The sequence below is a fragment of the Maylandia zebra genome, linkage group LG1 (assembly GCF_041146795.1).
Source record: "Maylandia zebra isolate NMK-2024a linkage group LG1, Mzebra_GT3a, whole genome shotgun sequence".
Taxonomy (NCBI): domain Eukaryota; kingdom Metazoa; phylum Chordata; class Actinopteri; order Cichliformes; family Cichlidae; genus Maylandia; species Maylandia zebra.
In genome coordinates, this window is record NC_135167.1 from 8,396,999 (window position 1) to 8,421,766 (window position 24,768).

The following is a 24,768-nucleotide window of genomic DNA, read 5'->3' on the forward strand; positions in this document are numbered from 1 at the left end:
GGGGAGCAGTGTGTAGGGACAGTACCTTGCTCAGGGGGTACCCATTCAGTGGATTCAAACCCCCGACCTTCCGATCATGGGGCGACCACTCTACCTACTGAGCTATCCCTGTCCAGCTATTCCAGTTCTTGATGAGAAAAGGACATTCACATTGTCACCATATTCCCTCTGACACTACACTGAGGGTGAAAAGTTCACACATTATTATCAAAATAATTTATGTTGTGATGCTGTGACCCACATTATCAGTTCCATTAACTTTGTGACAAATTGTCTTCACTGAGCAGCAACTAAAAAAGTGCAATTTAATTTTGAAAAATCAAGGTTTGACAAGTCATGAGTCAATGTTTTGACAACACTGGATCAAGCCTGAAATTAAATGTTAGCTGTATGTATTTTTTTTTATCTGACATTAGTAATGTAACCGAAAGGGAAAATATGCACACTGTGACACATTGCTTATTCATGCCACACAACACGCTCAGGATTGAATTGCTTGTAAAAAATTGTGTAAACGTTCCACAGAAATGCATCAATTCTACCGAACATTTAAACCAATGATCTTAGATTAAACAAATGCTTAAATCGTCCTGCAGGACATTTGCCTTGCATTTAAGTGTTTTTGATGTAATTGGTGTATGTGGTGCATATTTTGTCAGATAAGTATAACTTTGGTTGTTTTACAGTCGAAACAACAAAGGGGAAGTGGATGAATGTTTTCTGGAAATGAAGTCTATTAAAGTAATAGGTATATGTTTAGCAGCTTTTTATCCACTAGCAAAACTACAGATGGAAGCTGCTTTAGGGACACTTTACAACACAAGGTCTCATTTGAATAAGTCTTTAACATTTTCAGTGGAAATGTATTTTAATTTTTAGAAATGTTGACTTGTATACTATTTGTCAAACACTGCACTGCAGCATTTAATAGCATTAATCATAAAGTACAGTGGTGTCGTCCGCCACATGCAAACTTTAGGTTACTTGCATAATCCCGGTTCTCAGATTAGCATGAGTGAGACATCTCACTATGGGATGAGCCTCCTTGCATATTCCTCATTCCTCTTGTTCTGCCAATCCAGATTGGCTGGGGATTGCAACAATCATGTCAGGCAAAACCACCCATGCTTAAATATCTTGCGCTATTACGTATCCGTTATTCAAGATAAGCACCTCTTCTCACTTCGCCTCAACAAGAAGGGCTGTCTGGTAAGACATCTCACTCAGGCTACTTTGAGAACCATGGCTACACAAGTAACCTAAAGTTCTCATTCCTAGCATTTGTTTTGATGTCTCACTATGGGAAATGGAAATTCCCGTATTGCCAGACAAGCTTATCTCATGCAGTCACAACAATAGCCAGTATCCAAGTGAGGACCCAGTGCCCAGCACTTCTTGGGCTACACTTGGAGTGGAGATGTCTAGCCCATTAAGGCGAGAGGTGAAGACCAGCTCACTGCAATACAGATGTCCTGGCTTGACACCCCTCTAAAAAGGGCCCAGATCACTGCTGAAGTGAGCCCGCAGGCCCTCTGGTGTCTACTGCCCCAAACTCGTATACCCAAGAGCAATTGCCTCCACAAACCAGTGTGAGAGCTGCTGCTTAGTGATAGGCCTGCCCACGTAATAAAAAGCTGGTCACTTTTCCAAAAATCCTTCGTCCTGTCCAAATAAGCATGCAAAATACAAAGAGGACATAGCATATGCAGCCTTTGCTTGGTTAAAGCTAGTAGCAATCCTGTCTTTAAAGACAGATGCCTCAAATCAGCCTCTTACAGAGGTTCAAATGGAGAGCCACAAAGCCCCTCTAGCACCACTGCTAAGGCCCAGAGGGGTGCCAGAGGGCTGGCAGGGTTCATGCCCTCAAAGGGAAGAAGCCCCCTGTATAGAGCTTCTGCTGCTGAACGGGCAGCCCTTCCAAGAGACAGTTACCTTCCCTAACTCTAGGAAGATTACAGGATAGCATGCATAGCCATTCTGGGAGCGGGAGAAGTTGGTATGCTCTCTTCCTCACCCTGGAGAGTGTTTCCATTGATGTTGCTTCCGCAGGTAGCTCCAGTAGTGAGCCCCAGCTAGTGCCAGCCCGCAGTTTGACCCCCTCCTTGTCAGCACCATCCGCCGGGGTCTCTTCCTGACATTCACAATTTTATGAAATTAACAATTTAGGGATTCACTAAACATAAATAAAGCTTAAAAATGATCATTAGAGATCATTTAGTGTAGTTTGTCATTTAATTGACTCTGGTGCAATAATCCTCTTAAACACTGTATCCAAATACTACAGTGATGTATACCCCTTTTAATTGATCAGATTTCATCATGTTCAGTGTCACTGTTGTATTATGCTTGTGAGAAATCGTGCAATTAAAACAACATTTATTGTAGTAATTCAAGCTATTATATATATATATATATATATATATATATATATACACACACATACATACACACACACACACATATAAATAGGGGGTGCAACAATACTCATCGTATCGGTATTGAACCGTTTGATACAGTGCTTTCAGTTCGGTACGCATATGTATGAACAATACAAAAATTTTAATTTATTTTATCAACTTTTCTTCTGACGATGCTGTCTGTGTTGAGAGCTCAGTGGATCTGCGTTCGACTACTCCGCCTAGGCTGCACTGTCGAGCGCAGATCCACTGATCGCAGAGTGCTCGTTTGTGTGTGTGTGTGTGTGTGTGTGGGGGGGGGGGGGGGGGGGGGGGGAGCTAGCGAGACAGAAGTTAAGCTACTTGCAACATGGCAATTGCCTCAACACTACCTGAAATTGAGCCTCCCCCACCCTCATTCAGATCTGGCGTTTGGAACTATTTTGGTTTTTATGTGAAGCATGACCCTGATGGTAAGCACGTCATGGACAAAAGTAAAACAGTATGTCGAATGTGCCACGCAATGCTCAATTACATTGGTGGGAACTAGTGCGTTAGCGGCAATAGCTCGTCAACGTGTTGACCCCGTCCAGCCCCAGGCACAGGGCGATCCGCGGTAACTCGTTAAGGGAGATTTGCCGCGTTATGGCGTTAATGTCATTTTAACGAGATTAACGCTGACAGCACTAGTGGGAACACAACGAATATGACTGCACATTTACGCCGACATCATCCTAGTGCAAAGACAAGTGGAAGCAGACAAAAACAACAAGCATGCATGCTACAAACTTTACCCGAGTCATTTAGACAGCTGTTAGCACATGATTCTCCTTATGGGGACCTGATATGTTTAATATGCTGCTGAGAGTATAGCCCAGAAGAAGCTATGGTATAGCTTTTATTTTGGAAAGAACCATTTCTCTGTAATAAACTCTCTTTTCCAAAGATGAGTGATTTCTCGATCAGATATATATATATTTTTTAATTATTATTTTCTTGTTTCAGCAACATTAAATTTAAAAACTGTACTTTTGAGTTAAAATATATATTTATAATTTTAACAAATGACAAATTAAAAAGGCATGAAATTTTTTTTTGTATCGAGAAAATATCGAACCGTGACACCAAACTATCGAATCGAACCGTGAATTTTGTGTATCGTTGCACCCTTATATACACATGTATTTCACAATACCTGTTTTACAGACCACACCATTTATGAGCACAAATGTATTTTTACAAGGAACTGCATCACAGCTACATCAATACAGCACTAATGAAACAAACAATGTTTATTGCTGTGCTATTTCGAAATGCCGTCTTATTTGCAAATAAATCAGTGCAGTCCTACTTGCAGTAATACTTTACGAATGGTGAGTAACTGAAGTACTCATCATTCAATTTACACTAATTAGTCTTTTTTGCACTATTTCTTTGTCAAGTGTAACAATTTGTATATTTACAAATGTTTTTTTAACTGACCAATAAATGAACAAGTCTTTTACACAGCTGGAAATTAAAAGATTTATTTACAGCAATTTCAATGCAATGTTTAGAAAGAGGAACATATAAGAATATTTTTTTAAAATCAGAAATGTATTTTCCTTGGAGGCACAAAGATTTTAATGTAATACTGTATTATTGTAAAGTTTGTCAAGTAAAACTGACAGTGGCTAATGTACATCAGAGCTTTAAACTTTACAAAAGCTTTATGTGATGCTGCTGATCTCGATTGCGTATCTGTTTCATGATTAAGATATGAGAGTCAAGAAATAAGTTGAGCTTTACTGATTAATGTTGATATTCCTCAGTAATCATATAGAAAACTTCAATGAAAGTTAATTTAGTTTCTTCAAACAACTGGACTGAAAGGTTTTGTGGAGTCAGCCATAAAAGCTTCAATCTCCTCAACTGTACGAGGTACACAAGTCATCAGCTCTATGCCGTCTGCTGTGACCGCGATGTCATCTTCAATGCGAACCTACAGAAAGAAGGAACAAAGTGGTTAGTGACACATGAAAATAGTCAAAAGCAGGAGGCATTCAAAGATTTGAAATGAGCTGGACCAGTTACTGAAAGTTTTTTAAATATACATTTTCATTTGCTGATTATTTTGTAGGAATACCCTAGTTTAAGACTCAAACTATCAATTTGAAATGTATTTTAGGTTGATCTGAGCTACTATACTACTTTCTTTGGAGGAATACATCCTCACATTTATTTTGCTGATTTCTCAGGATTTGTCATTAAATGGCCGTGACAGAAAATCTGTTACTCTAACATTAATTAGCCTAAACATATTTGTGATATTACTTTTCAGTTAATAGACTTTATAAATACTTGTATGACAATCTAGGTTCTATTGTGACTTTGAACTGATCAAAAATATGACACAATACCTAAAATACCATAACATTCAATAGATCTTGCAGTGTTTAATTTACATATAAAAAGTCAAAGATGGTGGGACAAGAAAAAGCACACTCTACAGACACAATTTTAGAGATAGCAGCACCTTAAATTTTAAACTGGCTGACATTTTCATGCTTAAAGTGACATTATTCAATCTTTATAGCTTTTTGCTTCAAAGTTGTACATTTGGCCTTTAGCAAATCATGAAAGAATACCAATCCTGTCAGACTGTAAACCAAGCAGAAGCTGAATTAATTTCAGTATCAGTTGGCCCTTTGTTCTGTTACCACCCTGGTCTAACATAAACAACAAAAAGAACTGTGCAAGCATACTAACCCCTCCGAAGCCACGGAAGCGAGCCAGCACTTGGTTGTTGATGAAGCAGCTCTGGGCAGGGTTAGCCAGGGCCTGGTTCAGCAGGTGGTTGATGAAGTATATGCCAGGCTCCACGGTAAGAACCATCCGTTCCTGCACCAGGCGGCCCATCCTAAGACTCTTCAATCCAGGCTCGTCAATTCGCTCGATACCCTATACAGCAGTTGACAGTAGTATTATTTAATTATTTAAATAAATGTACTTTTAAAATATGTGCAAAACTGACTAAATTGAGGTTTATCCAACTACTGTATCTGATACCATAAATAAATGCTATTATATTTTTTGTCAGTTTGCTCATCAAAGTCAAAATATTTCAGGGTTTTTCATGCAAGACTTTATGTAAAAATCATCAAAATGCTTTTTACTCAAACAAGAAGAAGAGACAGATAAGAGCCATATAACATGGAAGTTTATTAATTCATCATTTTTATATTTTCCTGTCACACTTACCAAAGTCAGTTAACAGCATTGTCATGTATCCACACACTGAGCACTGCATTCAGTGATTCCCACCCCCTCAAAGTTTAATTCTCATACTGTTGCTGTCAGCAGGGGAACATTCAGTAGTTCTACTGGAAATGCTGAGGGTTAACCAACTTCTCTATTTACATGTCAAAACTGAATATCACTACAAATTCCTCCACCACAGCGTGAAACTATCTGTGCTCAAAGTTCAGATGACATTTCATCTTCCCCTCGCTCCTGTCCTCATCCTGAACTTGTTCCTTGCAGCCTGGCCTAATTTAGTTCCTCTCTCACTTCTGCACCAATGGTCTCTTTATTACTGAGGACACATCAATATTCCAGTAACAGAAATATTTTCGTCCTCTACTGTCTTCAGACTATTACTGTCACAGAAATAACTGCTGACTAGTTGTTGTGTTGTGTGAAATTGCAGAACACAAGAGTTCTGTTCTCACCTCAGGGTAACCTCCTACATCGTGCACATCAATACCCAGCAAATGTCCAAGGCCATGGGGCATGAATACAGAGCCCAGGTGGACCTTCATCATGTCCTCCACGCTGCCAATTAGGATGCCAATCTTTACAAGTTCTTCCAGGTGAACCCTGTCAGCCACACGGTGCATGTCAGTCCACTTCACACCTTTAAAACAAGCATTTTTGTCAATGAACAACAAAGCAGTTAAAAATTTAACTATGCGTGTTATTTTAAAAGATTATTAATTTTTTAGGGACTGTAATTCACAAGGATATTATTTTCAAAGCTCCAATTGTAATGAATACTAAAGAATACTTTTGTAACTACCTAAAACACTACACGTGTAACCAGTTAAAAGACTTTACAGACAAGTATCCTCATGGTGATCAGTTATGATTTGTGCTTAAGAAAAACAGATTTCTATATCTGTAACATATTAATTAGTTTTTAACCCCTATGCTGCTATGTTTCAATAAGAACAGCAGATTCAGTTTTCTTGACATTTGCTCACTTTAATTTTAGTTCGGTAAAATAATATAACCTGGTCTGAGGGCAGCCATCACCGCACGTGAGGCTTTCAGGACGGCTTCGTAGATGGCCCTTTGGTCTGGAGTGAACTTGCCATTAGCTGGGAAGGAGCAGGTGATGTCCGAGGAGTAGCAATAGTACTCTCCACCCATATCAAAGAGACTGCAGGAGACAAAACAAATAAAAATGATTAGAGAATTATTAAAGAATTTATTTCCAACATGTTTTATGTTTGTGTCCCACATGCTTTTCGATAAAAAGAGATGCACAGAGATGGCAAAGTCACTAAAGGTCACAAGAACAGTAACCTTGATGGCATTTGCGATGGTATTTGACAAAAACTGCATGCTGGGAAATGGCTCATTTAGGAGAATCTGTACACATTTATACCTTGTAAAGCACTTTGTGATCTTTTATCTAGAAATGTGCTATATAAATAAAATTTTACTTACTTACTTACATTCTGAATTAAGATCCAGAAGAATGAGGTGGTTGTAGTCCCCCCCACTCATTAAAAAAAAAAAAAAAAAAAAAAAAAAAAAAAAAACACAACCCATCGGTACTCACCACATATCTCCATCTGCGATTGTCTTGTCATTAGGAGCGCCAGCATGACCATAATGGAGAACAGAGGAATTATTGCCACTGGTGGGAATAAACAATGCACCAGTCACAAAACATAAATAACATTATTCTTCAAAGCAGAGAATACTTTAAAGCATCAAATGGATTCCAGTCTCTTGTTTTAAACCCCTAGTTTTAACAGGAAAAACGCTTTCATCTACAGGCCACTAATCTTTACAATGTTCATGATGCATGGCCTTTAACCCAAAAGGCCAGAACATGATTAACAGCATTTCAAAATCTTTCATCCATAATGATGCTGCTCGCTCACAGCTAAAGGGGGGATGTTAATACAGTTTTTTTTAATGAGCATAGTTTATTCTGGCCAACAAATCACCAGGGATACAGAAGAGATGCATGGAGCCTGCTCAACTGTGTCATATACCCTTGAAGGTACTGCAGGAGCATAGTTTCCTCCAATGTATCGCAATTTTGTCGAAAATTGAAGTATTTTCTTTCCCCCTAGGAGCGCTCAACTTAATAGAGGAACAGAGTATTTGGTGCTCTAATGCCTAGGGCTATGGTGTCAGGGTCAACTGCTCGATTGTATGATCAGTATGCTACGATTGCCGGTATTAAACTCTAAAGGAAAAAAGCACTACAGCAATGGTTTTCTTTCATTCATTTTTGGCACCAGGAAGAACAGACTCAATTTGATTTCTAATACCAGAAATAAAACAGGTAATGAATTGTCAATGCTCACGTTCCACAAATACAGGTGTAAGAGGTGTGGCGCATTCCTCCTTTAGTATAGCAGTAGTGCTGGAAAAGACTGCAAAGATAGAAGGAAAAAAAAAAATCTAATTACCTGACAGGCTTCCTCTGCCCTTTTCCTGACTCTATGCTTTTTAAGAATTCATTCAGCACTCATTCTTTAATCATCACATGGCCAAACACATCAAACAGCTTTATGACTCTCGACAGCATTGCAGACCTGTGTAGGATGTTAAACTATTCCTCTTAAATGGCCAGCACAAATGAGCATGATGGAAAGCTACTAAGACACCAAGGGTAGTGAATACTCAGACATGAAGAAAGTAAACTGAAATATTTATACTATTACATATTTCTTGTGTTAAGCACCCATATTTTGAGTACCTCAAAACTACAACCAAGCACTGAATCTGAATTTTAATCCTATACTATGTTTGTATACCAGAAGCATGCAGTGAAGCAATATGCACACTTTCCAGTTACCGAGTAACCAGTCATTACGTTACACATCATTATTAACAAGGCCTTCAGATTTCCTACTACACTGGAGCTAATAATTCTAAGCAAGCAAAGAGGTGTGACATTTCTGTTTGTTCCATCTGTGTCACCAGGGTGTAATCTAAACTGATTTATTCATTCATCATCACCTGCTGCTAATTTTACACATCAAAAGTTTAACTAATCCAATTATAATATATAACAAACCAATTACATATCGTCAAACATAGTAAATGCATCAGCATAACATCTACCCAAATTAGTGTGGACTAAGTCCACTTGCTCAAAAATTCATTGTCATGTAAGTAAGCAAGCATAAGTAAAGTCTAAGGAATGCAGTGTGCTTCCATGTCTTGTCACCAAACACAAGTTTTTACGTCTTCATAATAATAAAAAAAAAAAAAAACTCGACCTCTCCATTTCATATTCTTTCTTTCCGGGTTTCACATGCTTCATGATCTATGCAAAAAAGAAAAACAATATATGAGATTAGCAAGTTTGAAATCTATTTTCTAAATCCTTTTTAAATTAAATTCAAATTCCATCCTCCCTTAAAATGATCTTCAATGTCCACAGAGTGCAAGTTAAGCTTTTTTTAAACTTATTAATGTATTTTTTTGTACCTGACTGCACTGTGGCAGAAATATTTTGAATCTCTGCTGGAGGTGTGTTGGTTCCAGTTCTATCAAACTATGAAACAAATGTCCATGATCTCGTGCCATGGTTTTATCTTCCCACAATAAACCGTGAATTTAAACACAGAAAAAGCTGACTGTGTGTGATACACATGGCAGGGAAATAAAGAAACAGATGGATCTTTTCATTGCAGTAGCTAACTGCAGGGACATTACTGGATTCTAGCCAAGCTTTGTGGTGAAATAAACATTTTAACTGAGCATCAGTTTAACTATTTTTGATAAAGTGGTTAAACATTTCTGCTGGTGTAAACAACCAGTGTGTAAACACAGCATGAGTAATGGAGGCTGAAAATCACTTTGTAATGTGCACTACGAAGGGATATGCTAAGTAATTAGGTGCTCATATTGTTTATTCTAGTTAAGCATTTGGAGCTGCTAGAGCATGTTAGTGTGCTTAAAGTTGTTATATTTAAAGATTATATGGATAAAGAATCAACTGGAAGTGCATCATAATTAATTAGTTTACTTTTAGCTCAATGTATAACCAAATGTGCTAATTTCTAATGCTGCTCTTCTTCTTTATAACACATTTAATAAATGTTCTTTACACAGTTTATGTGCAAAATACTGTATTTTGTAGAGCTGCAGTGAAGTACTACATAAAGGCATAAGGTTTTTATAAGTATGAGAGATGCTTATTAGGGAGCTTCTCTTTTTTAAACAGCAAACACGCAACACTTATTGTGAGTGACTTTAAAGGACAGATAAAATTGTGAGGTTAACTGCTGCTCAGCCCCTGAAGAGGTTATTTATGTTGATAGAGTCAAATCCTGTGCAGATGTAAAGTATTGCTTTAATGTTACAGCTTATTGGTCAAATGCTACCACAGTTAACTGCTCGCCTCCAAGCTACTGGAGGAAGTTAAAATCGATAGTGTTTAAACAGTTTAATGTCTTAGAGGATCCTGAGATCTTTACACCTTTGGGGGAGTTTTAAAATGTAATAAGCTTTTTGATAGTTTGCGTGTTTAATTCCATGCTCTGATTTTTTTTCCTTCCTTTTCCTTTCGTTCCATAAATATACTACTTTCAGTTTTTAAAAATCGCCTGTTTAACTGAGAGCTAACTTACCATTTTGTGGGCTTCACTGGAAACTCTGTTGGTGTAGCGCAAGACCTCCAGCTCCATATCAGTCTTAACGACACGGCTGCAAACAGAGAAGGAGTAACCAGCTGTCTCTCAGACTAAGAAAATCACATTACACATTACAGTGGATCTACAGCCATATAGTACACAGAATATAGGCCTCAGACTAAAAGAAAACTGGTGTATTTTTCTTTAACCTGTACTTTATTTTCCAAATAAGCAAACGTCCTTATTTTTATTTGAGGTAAATAGAAATTAGCTGCAATCTCAAAACTTGTAGAGACAATCAATTTTAACTAGTTTGGTACCACCAGTAAGAGCGGTAGTAGCAATGCTATCAATTTGCCCAGGGGGATTTTAATGGCAGCTATTTCGTGGACGATTCTTGTAATATGCAAACTCAAAACTGGACTGATTCCATTCATTAATGTCATTATTAAGATGAGCAAGGACAGAAAGTTTGAAAAAGTACCCATATTTAGTGCAACATCTGTACTCTAGTGGCTGAAATAGTCATTTCTAATATACATTGCTAACATAGCAACAAGTGTAAGAATCACGTGTCGAGAAGCTTTTAGGTAATTTTAAGGTAAGTTGTATATAAATGAGATCTGTCATTTTTTGTTATTACAGTTGATGCTTTATAAGCTACTGTTGCAGAGCTACCTATAATATTTATGTCTACAATGTGAGTCTTTCACTTGAATTAAAACTTTGCTTGCTAATTTATACCATGCTGTTCTCATGTTTTGTGTGTACCTAAGATGGCTTAGTAATGAAATGAAATAAAGATTTCTATACAAATAATCCACATAAATAATCCAATGCACTTGTAACAAACAGTAACAGTAATTAAAAGGGGAAAAAAAGAGCTGTAGTGAGACGAGTGTGCAGAGGGTTCAATCAAGCCCTGCTTCCCATGAGGTGTGCCTGAAAAGCATTCCTCCTCATTTTAGAAAATGTCAATTCATCTGGAGGGTGCAAGCTCTAATGCCAAGGACAACCAGGCAAGCACGAAGTCCATTACATCCACACAATCTCACTTCTCAATTGAGAGGGGGAAAAAAGAAAGAAAAAGAAACAACCACAAGAAAAACCCCCGTTTCTGATAGCAGACACACAATTACCTCACTGGGCAGCTGTAATTGCCAAGATTTGCGAGAATCTGACTGAACAAACTCTTAGGCAAAAAGTGCTTTTTCTCAAGTGGACTTTTTCAGTGACAAATTTTAATTACTTACCAGTCCACAATGACAGGGTGTAAAAGAGTGTTGTTCACTTGGAAGCTAATCCAAGAAAGAAAAGCAAAAAGAAAAGAAATTAAATGAATATGAAGCAAATGGTTACATTTCTTTTGAAACAAGTACTTGAGCCTTTTTAAAAAGTATCTGGGGTTAGAGTAGGATGATAAAAATAGCAAATATATGCAGTTAAAAGAACAAAGACCAGTGCCAAGGACAATGCTATTATTAATCAATGAATAACAAGAAAATTTGTTTAATTGAATTATATTTGAAATTAGGTTAATCAGCAACAATAAGTATATGTAAGAGTTTTCTGCATTCTTAGTGAAAAACAGAAAAAACCCATCCACAAACAAAGTATAATTATGTTAATGCAAATTGAAGCCAATTAAACATACCGACTAATTCCATCAAAGGAGGCCTCACGGCAAGTGCTCCCACTATCTGTATTCTGTCCTCGCTGCAGAAAAAATATAAAACAGGCAAACAAGTGATCACATCACCACCGTGTGAATATAAATGTTTATACAGCTTAGTAAATATTTTCTGGTATCTAGGAGTTCATCCATTTTTAAAAGGTAACCTTTTTCAAAAACAGATTTGGTGCTACTATATAAGAGCTTAATTAAACAATTCTTTTATTTTTCATACAACTGAGGTGGGAGCCAACATAAAGCAGGGTACAGAGGGGTGATTAGGGTGAGGATGATTCAGCAAAATACTCCCATACCAGCAATATTCAATACTACTTAACAGAAGCTTAGCATTAGCTGTAATTGGGCAAGAATGAGTGAGACATACCAGTGTGAGGAGAACTGCTGGTTTTAGGTTGGACAGGACATTGGCTATCTACAGGAATGCAGACAAAAACTAATTAGACATATCATAGCATGGCAGAAATAACAAGCACAAGTTTTCCTTTGCTTTCAGGTGGCAGAATAAAGGTGACTTTGGCAGGAACCATCCTGCCTCTGTGGCTTCTCCAGCAGGACGTAAGAACAATAAAGCCTTGGATCACTGACCTGAAAGAGCTGCTTAATAAAAAGAAAAAAAGCCTTCAGGTCTGGGGACAGGGAAGAACTGAGAAGCATGTAGCACGACCTAAGGGTGAAGCTGAGGAAACACAAAGACTCCTACGGGAGTAAAATAAAGACAATCACTGGGTTTAAAGTGACAGACAGACAACCAGTGGGCAGCCTGGAGAGAGCAAATGAGCTAAACGATGTCTTCAACAGGTTTGGTTCACAGCCCTTTGCTGTCTCCTCCACACAAACTCTGGTCTCCACTCACCCTCGCTCCCCTTCTTCTCCCCAAGTGAACTCTATGGATCAGAGTTCCTAAGGCAGCTCAAATGATGTGTGCACCAAAATGCTCTACAGTGCTAGAGGAGCAGCATCAGAGCCGGAGACACCAATAAACTCAATAAACTAATTAGGAAGTCTGGCTCTATGACTGGCTGGAAAACTGGTCACACAATCTGCTATCCATCACAGATAATCCTGACCATCCTCTGCACCACTTACTGGGCAGGCAATACAACATATCTACCTGTCAGAAAAGTTTCTGCCAAATAATAATAATATCCTTAATACAACTAAAATTCCTAAATTATTCACTCCATTGTCTTAAAACACGCTTTATCTTCAAAACCTACAATCTAGATTCTAGCAGCTCAAATTTTAGAAACTGGAATAAGACATAGTTTGAAAGGACACTCACATGAATAGTGTCTGAACAGTTTTAATGGCAATGTGAGGAAATCATTCTCATTCTCAACTGTAAATTTAAAACATGAAAACATTTACCCTGTATATAGTGATGATGCATAGAGGATCTGCTCATGGTTAAAAATGCATCTATTATTTAAAAGTTAAAAAATATTGAAACAGAACACAACAGAATCATAAAAATGCCAGATACTATTAAAACACAAATTCAACAATTTAAAGGTGATTTGTGTGCATTTAAAGTAGGGTAGTGCAATGAAAAGTGTGTGTGTGCATCAATACCTCCCATGTCTGAGTGCTGCCTAAAATATTCATGACCTGATTTGGATAAGAAAGAAATATTGTTCTCTTTTTGGTTCTTCTGTAGGCAGCATTGCCATCTGAATGCTGAACACCACCAACTGCTTTTTTGTCTTTCTAGATGTCAGCCTTGGGTATTTGTAGGTAGTCGTGCAGTTTATTATTTTTTTCTAATTTTACCTACTGTGTTAAGCTGGTGTTGATTCATGGAAAACTTGGCAGATGACTTGCATCTTAACCTGTGACTAATTAGGATATCTAACGCCTCAAGCAGGTGCAGAGATGTTAAAATACCTGAAATATCATCTGAAGTATGAATCATCACTTGGACAAAATGTAAACATGGAAATTACTGTATAATTATGTGATCGTTTAAATGCCAACCTCTTAGCATTTTCTGGCTAGTGAACACTCTTATATTGTACTCTGCATATATTTTATGATTTGTTAACATGAACACCTCCAGAATAGCTCTGGTGCTGTCAATCCACCAGTACAGCTCCCCTGGGAATCTGCTGTCAACACTGATAAACATAACCATTTTTCTACTCTCTCAAAACATGCAATTACAAAGAGCCTTAACTTAAGTGCATTCCTCACACTGGGCTGTTAAATGAAGCAAACAGAAGTGCAGGTTACAAATTTAAATAATAAAATTCAAAATGAAGCCCCCCTAAGAGTATGGGTGGTTTGGCTCTTTCTCAGTTATGCATTCTAATGAACTGTTGTACCAAATGGATTATCAGTGTAATGCTCCATGTGCTTTGGGGGAGCCAAAAGCACTGTCCACATTTTCTCAACAAGGTTAAGGACTATCCTCTGAGATTTTACACCGTCTCACACAAATAACTTTAGTTCTATCGTCCTATTATATGCAAATACAAACATGTCTCAGAAATCATTTCAAACCTTTCCATAAATATTCTATTATAATTTCAATAACTAACTATAAATCAAATAAGACCTGCACTAAAAATGTATTTGGCACATATCTTGTAGAAGGTTGTCAATAGGGGTTTAGCCAAGATGTGCAACTAGCATAGTGACGATTCTTCTTTAAAAAAAAATATATATCTGTTTTAAAACACATAGCACAATTTCACAAGTTACCCTTTCTTACTTGTAGCACAGAGCAAGAGATGGCTTACATCAGCAGTATTCTCACTACTGAAAATACTGTTTAATTTAGGCTCAGATGGTGCCTGGGTAGCATGCAGGAGGCAGGATGCATAAAGGCCACCTGCTACTTGTGAATACACCTGTCTATTACCTGCGCTTTTCACACATCAGTATAATTATATGTCACACTGACTTTGTACCAGGGAGCTGAAAGGTTAGACTGTTTAATCAAAGTCCTTCTAAAAGCAAGGCTCGCTATTCATCTTGAAATGGCTCTAGGCACTTATGTGGCCAGTAATTTTGAAGCATTATGTAAATTAACTTTAATTCTAATAGTTGTCAGGGTATGTATAAAATCACCAGTAAAATCTGATCAAATGTTCTTAAAGGGTTTAGTGCTATTGCCCCAGCATAAGGTTTCAGTTTTTTCTTCCCCTGGGAAGTTACACGTGTATCGCTGCCTTTGGTCTCACAGAATTCTTCAATAAATTTGAATTCAAGATTCTTTGACTTTTCTCACTTGTAACCGTTTCTAATTTCATGAGTGAGCCAACTGCACCTTTGCTGGGTAATGACTATAAAAGCTCAGAGCTGCAACGTATGCGAGGAAAACGGCACTAATGTCCTTTGATCCTGGTCATGGCTTTATCAATTAACATTAAAGATCAGCTACCATACAGAAAAACAGATCACACCAGAGAGGCTGGGCTGTAAAGACCAACACTGACAGACTTACGTCACAGGTGTGGTGCACCTCATCAACAGCATACTTCTCCTTGAAGTGCTCTTTGGGAAAGATCCTGTCAATAAACGAAAAACATAAAACTGATGAACAAGTGCACTAGACAAACCATACACATAAAATCAGACGAATTTTCAAAGGCTTGTCTCTTAAAACATTACTGATGGGCTATGTTACAACACACTAGCAGAAGTGCAGTATTGAGGACAGAGTTCAGAGAGGAAAGAAACTGAGCAGAACCTAGAACATTAATTGCTGATCACGTTACTTTTGAGTGAATTTTTTTTCTTAAAGAGTCATATGACAAAAGATGCTTTTAGGTTTCTAGATTAGGGAAGTGAGCATGACCATGTGAGATGGTCAGTATCGGTTATGGTGTCCAGAGTTTTCAATGATCGTCTTATACACAACCAAACAATACTATGGATAAATAAATAAATCTAGTTTAACTGAACAATTTATTCTGTAGTGAGTGAGTGATCTTGATATTATAGGGCAGCACTGCTATAGTCCAAATCACTAAGACTGAGGAGGTCTATGTATTTATAAAATGATTATATATTATATTGCATTTGACAATAAATATAATACACAATTAAATACACAAGGTTTAAAAGCTGATAACATAACTGTCAGCCCTTCCTTGAAGGTATAGCTCACTGCTATGGACTAGCGGATGCTGATGTTGGCCTTGTACACTGCTCTTTGAGGATTAGTGTGACTCACTCTCCCATCCAAGTAGCATAGCTCTCGGGCAGTTTAGGAACAAAAAGAATGGATTTCCCAGAGTCCACATCAATGGCTCCGTAGCAGTCAGCCTCAGTCACTCCAAAAGCCCAGTGGAAGAAAGACTCCTGTACAATCCAAGAATCAGTAACAGGATTAATGAACTAGCTTTGTTCAGATTATTTCATGGGAAATATAAGAGCTTTCCTTTGTCCAGCCAGTTAGGTCAAGTGACATCAAAAGTAAACCTTCAATATTCTGACTGATTTCTGTTCAAGCAAATAACAGTCTTGAGTTTGTGTTGTAGAAGAATTATATTCAAGAAAAAAAATGCAGCTAAGTTTTTTCTATGCAGTGTACAGGTTGTCCAAGATATTTGTGGCAGGGTGTGGAGAATATGCAAACAAGAAATGTTGAAACCTGACTTTGTCCAGGTCAGGTGTTTGTGCACTCAAATTGAATACACTGATTGTTCAGACAAAATGAACTACAGCTATTGATTATTTTAGAAATTAAGTTTAGATTAATTGAGTAATCTGATAAGAATACTTCTGTTTTTATTAATAAGAAATAATAAAGATTCAAAAGCAAAAGAATAATGATGATGCACAGAGATGTGGTGCAGAATATGTCGTTTGCCATTTGTTTGAAGCCAGCTCACCTCCTGCAACCACTTTTCCGAGAATACGCGCTTCTTTTGCGGTTCGGACTCCTTCTGACATTTCTTTGGAGGTGGAGGAACACCAAAGTAATTGCTTAAAGGAGCTTCTTCAACATATTTAAGAGTCCTAAACAAATGTCTAACCTCCTCCAGAAAATCTTATGTACGCAAACGCGCATTCCAACTTCTTATCTGTTGCTCGTCTTTTATTTTGATAGCCTATGCGCACCTGCAGACCACTTATGTGCACCCCTAGTTATTAACTTATGTTAATAATAATAATAATAATAATAATTCAGTGACCAGCCTAACAGCACCAGGTCAGTGGCTCAGAGTTTTATTACATTTTAATTAATATAATTTATTGAAATAAATATGGCGTAGTACACCCCATGTCCCCCTTTTAGACTCACCCCTTACTTTCTAAGGCGTCACTTCAATAGAAAGTGGGATGGCTGTAGTCAGCCTTAAGCAAGCTGCCTGACTAAAAAATAGTGTCAGACTAAGATGCATATTTATGCTTTTAATGTAAAATTATTGTAAAGCTTGGTTGTATATTTGTTGCTGTGTAAAATTCAACTCAAATTTTTAAAAAACAAGCAGATTTAAAAACAACTCACATTGGCCAACGTGCTGTGAAAAGAAAAATAAATCACAATAAATAATGGAATAGATAAGTAATAAGTAAAATACATGTTAATAGGTGCTAAACATGTGCAGTTGTGACTAAACAAGGCATAAGAGCCATACTGAGAAAATACCATGATGGGCTTTGCAGTCAAACAGAAGGCTCTTGAAATTAATTCTAAACCTCATTGGGAGTAGAGAGAAGCCGAAACCTGCTGGTGGATGGAAGGAGCTAAAAAGTCTTCAGATTTGTGCTTGTGGTTTGATGAAGATCTGATGAAGAACGTTTTTATGGCAATCCTGCTGTTTTAGACCTTAAAAACACACTTTAACTCTTAACACCTGAGTAGACTCTACATTAAACTACGACAGCATCATCTCCCCTACTTTTTGTGGAGAAAACTGGGGGTCGTTTGGGCTTAATGGTGTAATACTTTTTCTTCACACGCAAACTCCTAAATAGGTTTCTGTTGCAGTTCTGTTTTTTGTGAGAGAAACGTTCATGCTTACACTGATTAAACAAAGCATTGAAGCAAAGAATTTCCCTCAAGGACTTTTTGTAATCAAGTTAACCAAGGAATCTCTGCAGCTCTAAAATAAAGAGCAAACTCACTGATAGGCTGGGCTCCTTTAACGAATGAATAAATACACTACCAATACATGTACCAACCTGTCTGAAGAGGACGTCTGTGTCCGTGCAGTACCTCTGCGTCTGTTCTCCTCCCTGCAGCACCACTACTGACTTTGGCACCACACCATCTTTGGCTTTCAGCCCCTGGCACAGTCGCCGTCGGTTCTCGGCAAAAAGGGCAGCAGACACCCTCAGGGTGTCATTGCCCAGCCAGTAGACAGGTCTGAAAGGACAGGAAGACAAAATATCTCAACGTGGCTCAGGGTGGAGTAGTGGCTGGAGAAAATGATGCATAGTTGGAGTCAAAATTAGAACTGCCCTGTATCAGCGAGCACAAGACTGCAAACACAATTACTAAACTTACCACACTGTTTGCATCATTCAGCTATTCTCTCATATCCTTATATGTATATAGCAAAAATTTATTGTCATGATTCACACAGTTAATGTTGTACCACTGTGGTAGTACACAGTGGAGTCATATGTCCCAAATCTGTCTATAATTGCAGTATAAATGATCAATTCTCAATTAATGTTAGGGCAAACCAGCAGCGCTCAGACAGAACATCAAAACCCTGCCTAATACCGTGCCGGCCTCCTTGTGTCAGCAAAAGTGGTCTGAACCATCAAAACATGGACTTTGCGCCCTACAGATTGTGGTGTTGGAACTTTAATATTGTGGTTGAGTGATGAAGATTTTATCTAATAATACATCACAGTCACTATAAAAAAAGATTTACTCCAGAATAAATAGCAGGAGTAGATGACCTGCCGTGTTTTTAGTTCTATTTGGGAGTAATCCTCAGGATTTGCTCAGTACTATCAAACTTTTAAAGAGAGAGGTGAACGTTTGCCCGAGCTCCCTTCGGGAAGAGTTAAGACATAAGCTACAGACAGATAGACAGCCTTGTAAGTGATAGGTCTTGGGTATAAATCTTGGTCTCTGGCTGTAGCTTGGCTGATAAGATTAAAAACCCAACATATCTGTACCAAAGGTTAATCTATAACTTCCTAGAATTTAATGGCTGATGGCTTTCAGTATCATTCCCGGTTGACTGAGTTTACTGGCTAAAGTGTGTATCTGCAACAAAATAGAGCCACTTCTATTATTGAGCAAGGCAGATAAAATCTATGAAACTGGAAGCAAACTATTCCACCCAACAAAAGCTCAGAAATAGGAATAATACCTTGTATAGTACAACTGTATCAATAATTTAAGATTAGAAAACCCTAAAATTTCTATTGATGTGCTAGATTACATAATACTGTGAGGTGTCTCATCTGCTTGTTCCACACTCTGAAAATTGCCTGGGACACTCTAGCAGAGATAACTTTATATGTGCTGACTGCAGACTTTTTCATGATTACCACAGCAGATTATTTTATTGTTTTATAATGGTTAATAAGTCAGTCTGGGTTGTTTCACAATTGCAAGAAAATTGACCTTTGCTGAGATCAGCATAATACTACAAGGTGTACAAACTCGGAACAAGAAGACTGAAATGTAAGAATTAAAATCGTTTTAACCAATTTATAGCCTATAGCCTTGTAGCTAGCTAGTTTTTTTTTTTTTATTCATTAAAAAAACTAAAGTAATTCAAAAGTTGGTTTTCTATTTTGCTGGAATTCACAGCGTTTCTTATACAGCCCTTGAGGACAACGTTTAATTTACTATATATAGTTACTTTATATCTAACATTCTAAAGCAATGCACGGTTGAAGTTGCAGACTTGTGCACAACTTTTCAAGGTACACTTGTCCCAGTTCTCCTGTGGCTTTTAGGCTGTCTCTGTGTCTTCCGTTTAATCATGTGGCTCCTTGAGCTCAGATAATGTTCCCTTTCTATGTAGTTTTACCCTGAAATATTTAGTAACTTTTTGGATTATTTTCTAATATTGATACTGATTTTAAAATACACACACGCGCACCCAACAGTTTAGGTACACACAGACACACACACACACACACAAATCCATGCAGTAAAGCAAAAGTGCGTCACAATATTACAGACAATAGCGAAAACGTAGCTGCAAGTATCAACAGTTAAGAAGTCCCATATTTCACTAAAAAACGGGTACTTATCGCGCAGTTTGACAGTTAATAAAGGGTGTTTTTTAGCTGGCAACATATATCGCGAATACGTAAGTGAAACATGCATGCAGCAAAGCAGGTTACGCTAACACCACTCAATTAATTATTAGGCGTATAATAAATACATATTCATTAGTCAATGACAACTTACTGCGCTGCTGCAGCCATGATATTGCCAAGTGTCCGACGAATGTCACGTGGGGAGAGCAGTCACGTGAGTTTTACGTGGCGACATCAGCTGACGTGGCATGTTGTTGCATTCACGTATTCAGGAAATACGAGCACTAGCAGTCAGTGAAGTAGAATTTCAGTCTTGGCTTAAACGTTTACAACGCCCCGTAGTACAAAAACACATTACCTTAAAGACATAAAAGAAAGTCCTAAGAAGAGTCTTTATAAATGGGTCACTTCTCAAAATACTACTGTTTGTTTGATAACGTTCTGATTGTGAAATTTAAAAAAAATCTTGTCCTTAAAATGAAAAATGATGTGTTAGAGGAATAAATATGCAATAAAATGCAACTCCTCTATAGTCACAGAAAAAATAATTATAATAAAAAAAAATGTCGGCACACAAGTACAGAGAATATTAAAGGAATCATGTTCAATACCTCTTTTAAGACTGTTTTTGGCATATTTAATTTTTGACAATATCCTAATAAGGGTTCCTGATTTATTTATTTTAAATAAACCATATAATATTTACTGTGTGTCTGTGTATTATTTAGGCTGTGGAAGGTTTGGGGGCTATGTAGGCATCATATACAGCTCTTTATTTGTGTTTCATAGCCTAACCTCATCAAATATTGTGTTGTTTATTTGTGGCATCTTTTTGTGTGTTCAGTAACTCAAGGATGAAGTGCAGCTGAGTTGAATTCAGGTGACTGACTTTGATACATATATTTCTTTGTTTTAAGATGCTTTCGTGATCTATATACCTAAAATTGATCCTATATCTTGTCATCAATCCCTGAATAAACAACATTAATTTACCTGCAGATGAAAATTACTAATCAGTAATGTACATTTTTTTTTGTGCATGACCGTTAACAAACAAAAAAATAAAACCATACTGGATAATTGGATATAGTTACAATTATTTAATATTATTATTAATAATATTTTTGTAGTGTGCTCTATTTGTTTAAGCTATAAGTGCTGCCATACATTAGATGGAAGAGGCATGGTGCAATTAAGACACCTGACCACACACTGACAGTAATACTAAGATTCTGCTTTTGTTTCTTCAATTTTTTTCTGTGCATAGTGTGCTGAGGAAGTGAAATTATCTACTGTCATGAATATAAATGAGCTCACACTAAGAGAATTAGAATCTACATAATCTGTAACCTACTGGGAACAAATGTGTTTATACTTAACGTGTACATGTTGCAGGACACTATCATTTAATTATTTGCTCATAAATGTTTTGCCCTTGCTCAGCGAAGAACGTTTTTTAAATTTTTTTAAAATCATAACTAGTGTACAAAACCTCATTGTTTACAAGTTAGAACTTAATTTACCAACAGCCCAAGGGTTAAGAAACTCACCAAACACTCACAGTAGCTTCAGTTCAAACAAAGTGTGAGAGAATATCTGCTTTTTTACCAATGTATTCTGTGTATATGTGGACTTTTACATGTACTCAGCCTTCAAATAAACGCCCTCCGTTTTATACATTTTACTTTTAGTTTACAGGAGAAAAAAGTTTAGCTACTATACATGAGATGTTGTTCATATCAAAATCCTAGTGTTCTCACAACAAAGTGAGATGAGGACACATAAAAACCTGGAAATATACAATATATTTCTTTTTGATTTCATTTTGCATGGAAGCATTTACAGTAGAAACAGTAGGGGGAGATGCAACTCTCTTTTAATAAAATGCAGGGGGAGTTTGAAAAATAATTAATCATCACGAGTTACTGCAGATACATGATGCGAATAACGCCAAACAATGTGTCATGGAAGACAGCATCCAGAACTAGATGACAGACTGTCAAGAGAGTTGACACACCACATGAAACATGAACAGCTTTCACTGAGATGAAAGTTAGATGTCTGACGATAGGTTAACAAGACATTATGACTCATGTCTCTTTTTCTTGAGAAAGAAAGTTTTGAATAGCTTTATAAATGCACACACAATCAGGGCAGATAAAAGTCATTCCTCTTTATTCTTTGTTGAGTTAGTCGGGGTCATTTATAGGTGGGATAGAGAGAATGGAGCTGAGTAGTCATTGCTTTAAGTATTTGGAAATGTCATTTGGAAATGTCTAAACTCCTCTAAAAGTTTTCAAATTATTTGGACTCTTAAAATGAACACTTATTTAGATTTCGTGATATTATTAATAAGACTCATAACCTTTCCACTACTTTTTCTCCCGCTGTGGTTTCTAAACTAAATGAGGCCATTGCTCTCAATATATTGAGCCTAATTTTAGCTTAAGTCGGGTCCGTATTTGACAGCGACCCAATATTTGTAATCCACAATGGATTTGAAATGAAGCAATACAGGTATGACTGAAAACACAGGCTTTAATTCAGCTTTAATTCGTATGGTTTTTGCAAAAAATATGGTGTTAACTACTGAGGAATTACAACCATTTGTACTGGATTAATTTACGGATTACTTTTCATTCTTATTGTTTATTTGTGGCATCTTTTTGTGTGTTCAGTAACTCAAGGATGAAGTGCAGCTGAGTTGAATTCAGGTGACTGACTTTGATACATATATTATATTTCTTTGATTTAAGATGCTTTTGTGATCTATACACCTAAAATTAATCCTATATCTTGTCATCGATCCCTGAATAAACAACATTAATTTAGTACTACTTTCAGTTATGCATTTTCATATGATAACACTGCCTTCCAAAGCAGATGAGATGTTATGCTTATGACCAGGAGCCTTTTGTCTCAATCTTCTTACTCATCATTCTGGTAAAATACAATATTTCAAGAATCTTCTTTCAGGACTGAGCAGACTTCTACCAAAGTCTAATATGGCCTTTTCAGTGCTACCACTGGTTTACATCTTGAGATAAACCATATTTTTCTACATTCATGAAGACATCTCTTGATTTTACACTTTGTCAGTGATGTGCCTATCATTTTAATGAAAAAAAAAACTAAAAAAATAAAAATAAATCAATAATCAACAATAATTAAAAATAATCAATAGTCAGAAATCCCCTAGTCCTTCATCTGAGGTTTTTCCATGCTCCTCTATGCCTTTTGGTGTTGCTGAGCTTTCCTTTCCTTTAATAATTAACTTCTGCCACTTCCTGCTACAGTATCCCTCTAATGAGTCTCCTTGCCTTGTTACTTCATTGACAGGTTTTTCTACTATGTATAAGCTTTTAATACTTCAGCTCCTGACTTTTTTATCACCTAATTGTTCTTAAAGTTATGTGGAAACAGCCCGCACCTGGCCATGAAGCTTCTTATCAGTCAATAGTCCTTTATGTAGTACCCCCAGTTTTTTGGTCTATGAAAGTAGAGGTACTACTTGTTGTTATTGTTGGGGTTTTTTTTTTAATCTAAAGCTAAAAGATTACTCTTCCTTCACAACCTGGTTGCTTCATTTCAAATTGATTATGGTGTGTATAGAGGAAAAAAAAATAGTGAAAATGATGTTAATGTCCTGTTCTATCCAGTACTCATTATATTCATAAGCATACACTCGGTACTTTCAAAAGGTCAGAGTAAAATCCAGTTTTTTTAATTCTTTACAATCTATTTACAAAAAATGTCACATTGGTTCTTAGAATAATCGGTGGCTTGTGTCAAATTCTGTCCTGTTCCACACACATAATGTTGGAAGTGTTTTTTCCACTAGTACAAAGGAAGGCTTTAGGACACAGGCATCAAGCCACCACTGTCACTAGGGACTAAGCGCCAATTCCCCAGCGTCCTAAATTTTATCTGTCGCACCAGCTGTAAGTTGTGCTGATGCAGTTGAATTGCTTGACTTTGAACTCCAAACTTTGCTCCTTGCAGGCTTTGGACATTTGCAATGGGTGGCAGGGCATCTTCAAAAATACTACATTATTAATTAAAAAGAAAGCAGTGTGGCTGTGATCACAGACTTTTGTAATATGAAGGATATAATAGTAGATAAAAGGTAAATGAATGGTTATTTAAACCAAAAGAAAAGAAAAATATATAGACAGTGATATTTTATAACCAAAAAGTCAGAAATACCTACTCAGACAGTAAATAAGGGTTGTCCTCCATCCTTCAGTGATTAGTTTCCCTGAGCAAGGTATTTAAACCTTAACGAGCAAGACTGAGATTGATGAGGGCAGCTCACAGATGCAAAAGCGTGTATTTGTCCTAATTAAACATATCCCCTCACAGATCATTTCTACAAATTTGCTGTTCTTGCCTCATTAAATAAAGCCTAAAAAGTTTATTTTTTGCATCCAAGATTTAATCCACATAGAGTTGGAGGGCAATTCCACTTCAGTGGATGCAGAGTCAAAATGCCAATGATGCTTCTCTCTTGTCCAGGCTAACAAAGTATGACCATGAACATTTTTTCTGTTAACATTTTAACAAATTTTTATGTCTTGGCGCCAGCATCTATTATAAATGTAGTTCAATTCAATTCAATATTATTAAA

At 37.0% G+C, this 24,768-nt stretch overlaps 1 protein-coding gene across 1 annotated transcript; it reads right to left on the reverse strand.

The window, feature by feature from the left end:
- Positions 1-3,906: 3,906 nt before the first annotated feature.
- pepd (peptidase D) lies at positions 3,907-20,398 on the reverse strand. Its single transcript, XM_004539718.2, has 15 exons — positions 20,293-20,398; positions 18,090-18,273; positions 16,132-16,259; positions 15,400-15,463; positions 12,319-12,366; positions 11,916-11,977; positions 11,515-11,559; positions 10,259-10,334; positions 8,903-8,949; positions 7,982-8,050; positions 7,222-7,299; positions 6,668-6,816; positions 6,107-6,291; positions 5,145-5,336; positions 3,907-4,377 (listed from the first exon to the last, which is right to left on the reverse strand). Exons 1-15 carry the CDS (start codon positions 20,307-20,309, stop codon positions 4,249-4,251), a joined length of 1,473 nt encoding a protein of 490 aa, XP_004539775.1. The 5' UTR covers positions 20,310-20,398; the 3' UTR covers positions 3,907-4,248.
- Between the last annotated feature and the right edge of the window lie 4,370 nt (positions 20,399-24,768).

Excerpts from the sequence above, each read along its gene's own strand:
- pepd (XM_004539718.2), bottom strand. Across the intron at positions 6,817-7,221 it reads ATCGCAGATGGAGATATGTG|TCTCTTTGATATGGGTGGAG; the intron begins GTGAGTACCGAT and ends TGTCTCCTGCAG. Across the intron at positions 6,292-6,667 it reads GATGGCTGCCCTCAGACCAG|GTGTGAAGTGGACTGACATG; the intron begins GTTATATTATTT and ends CTTGTTTTAAAG.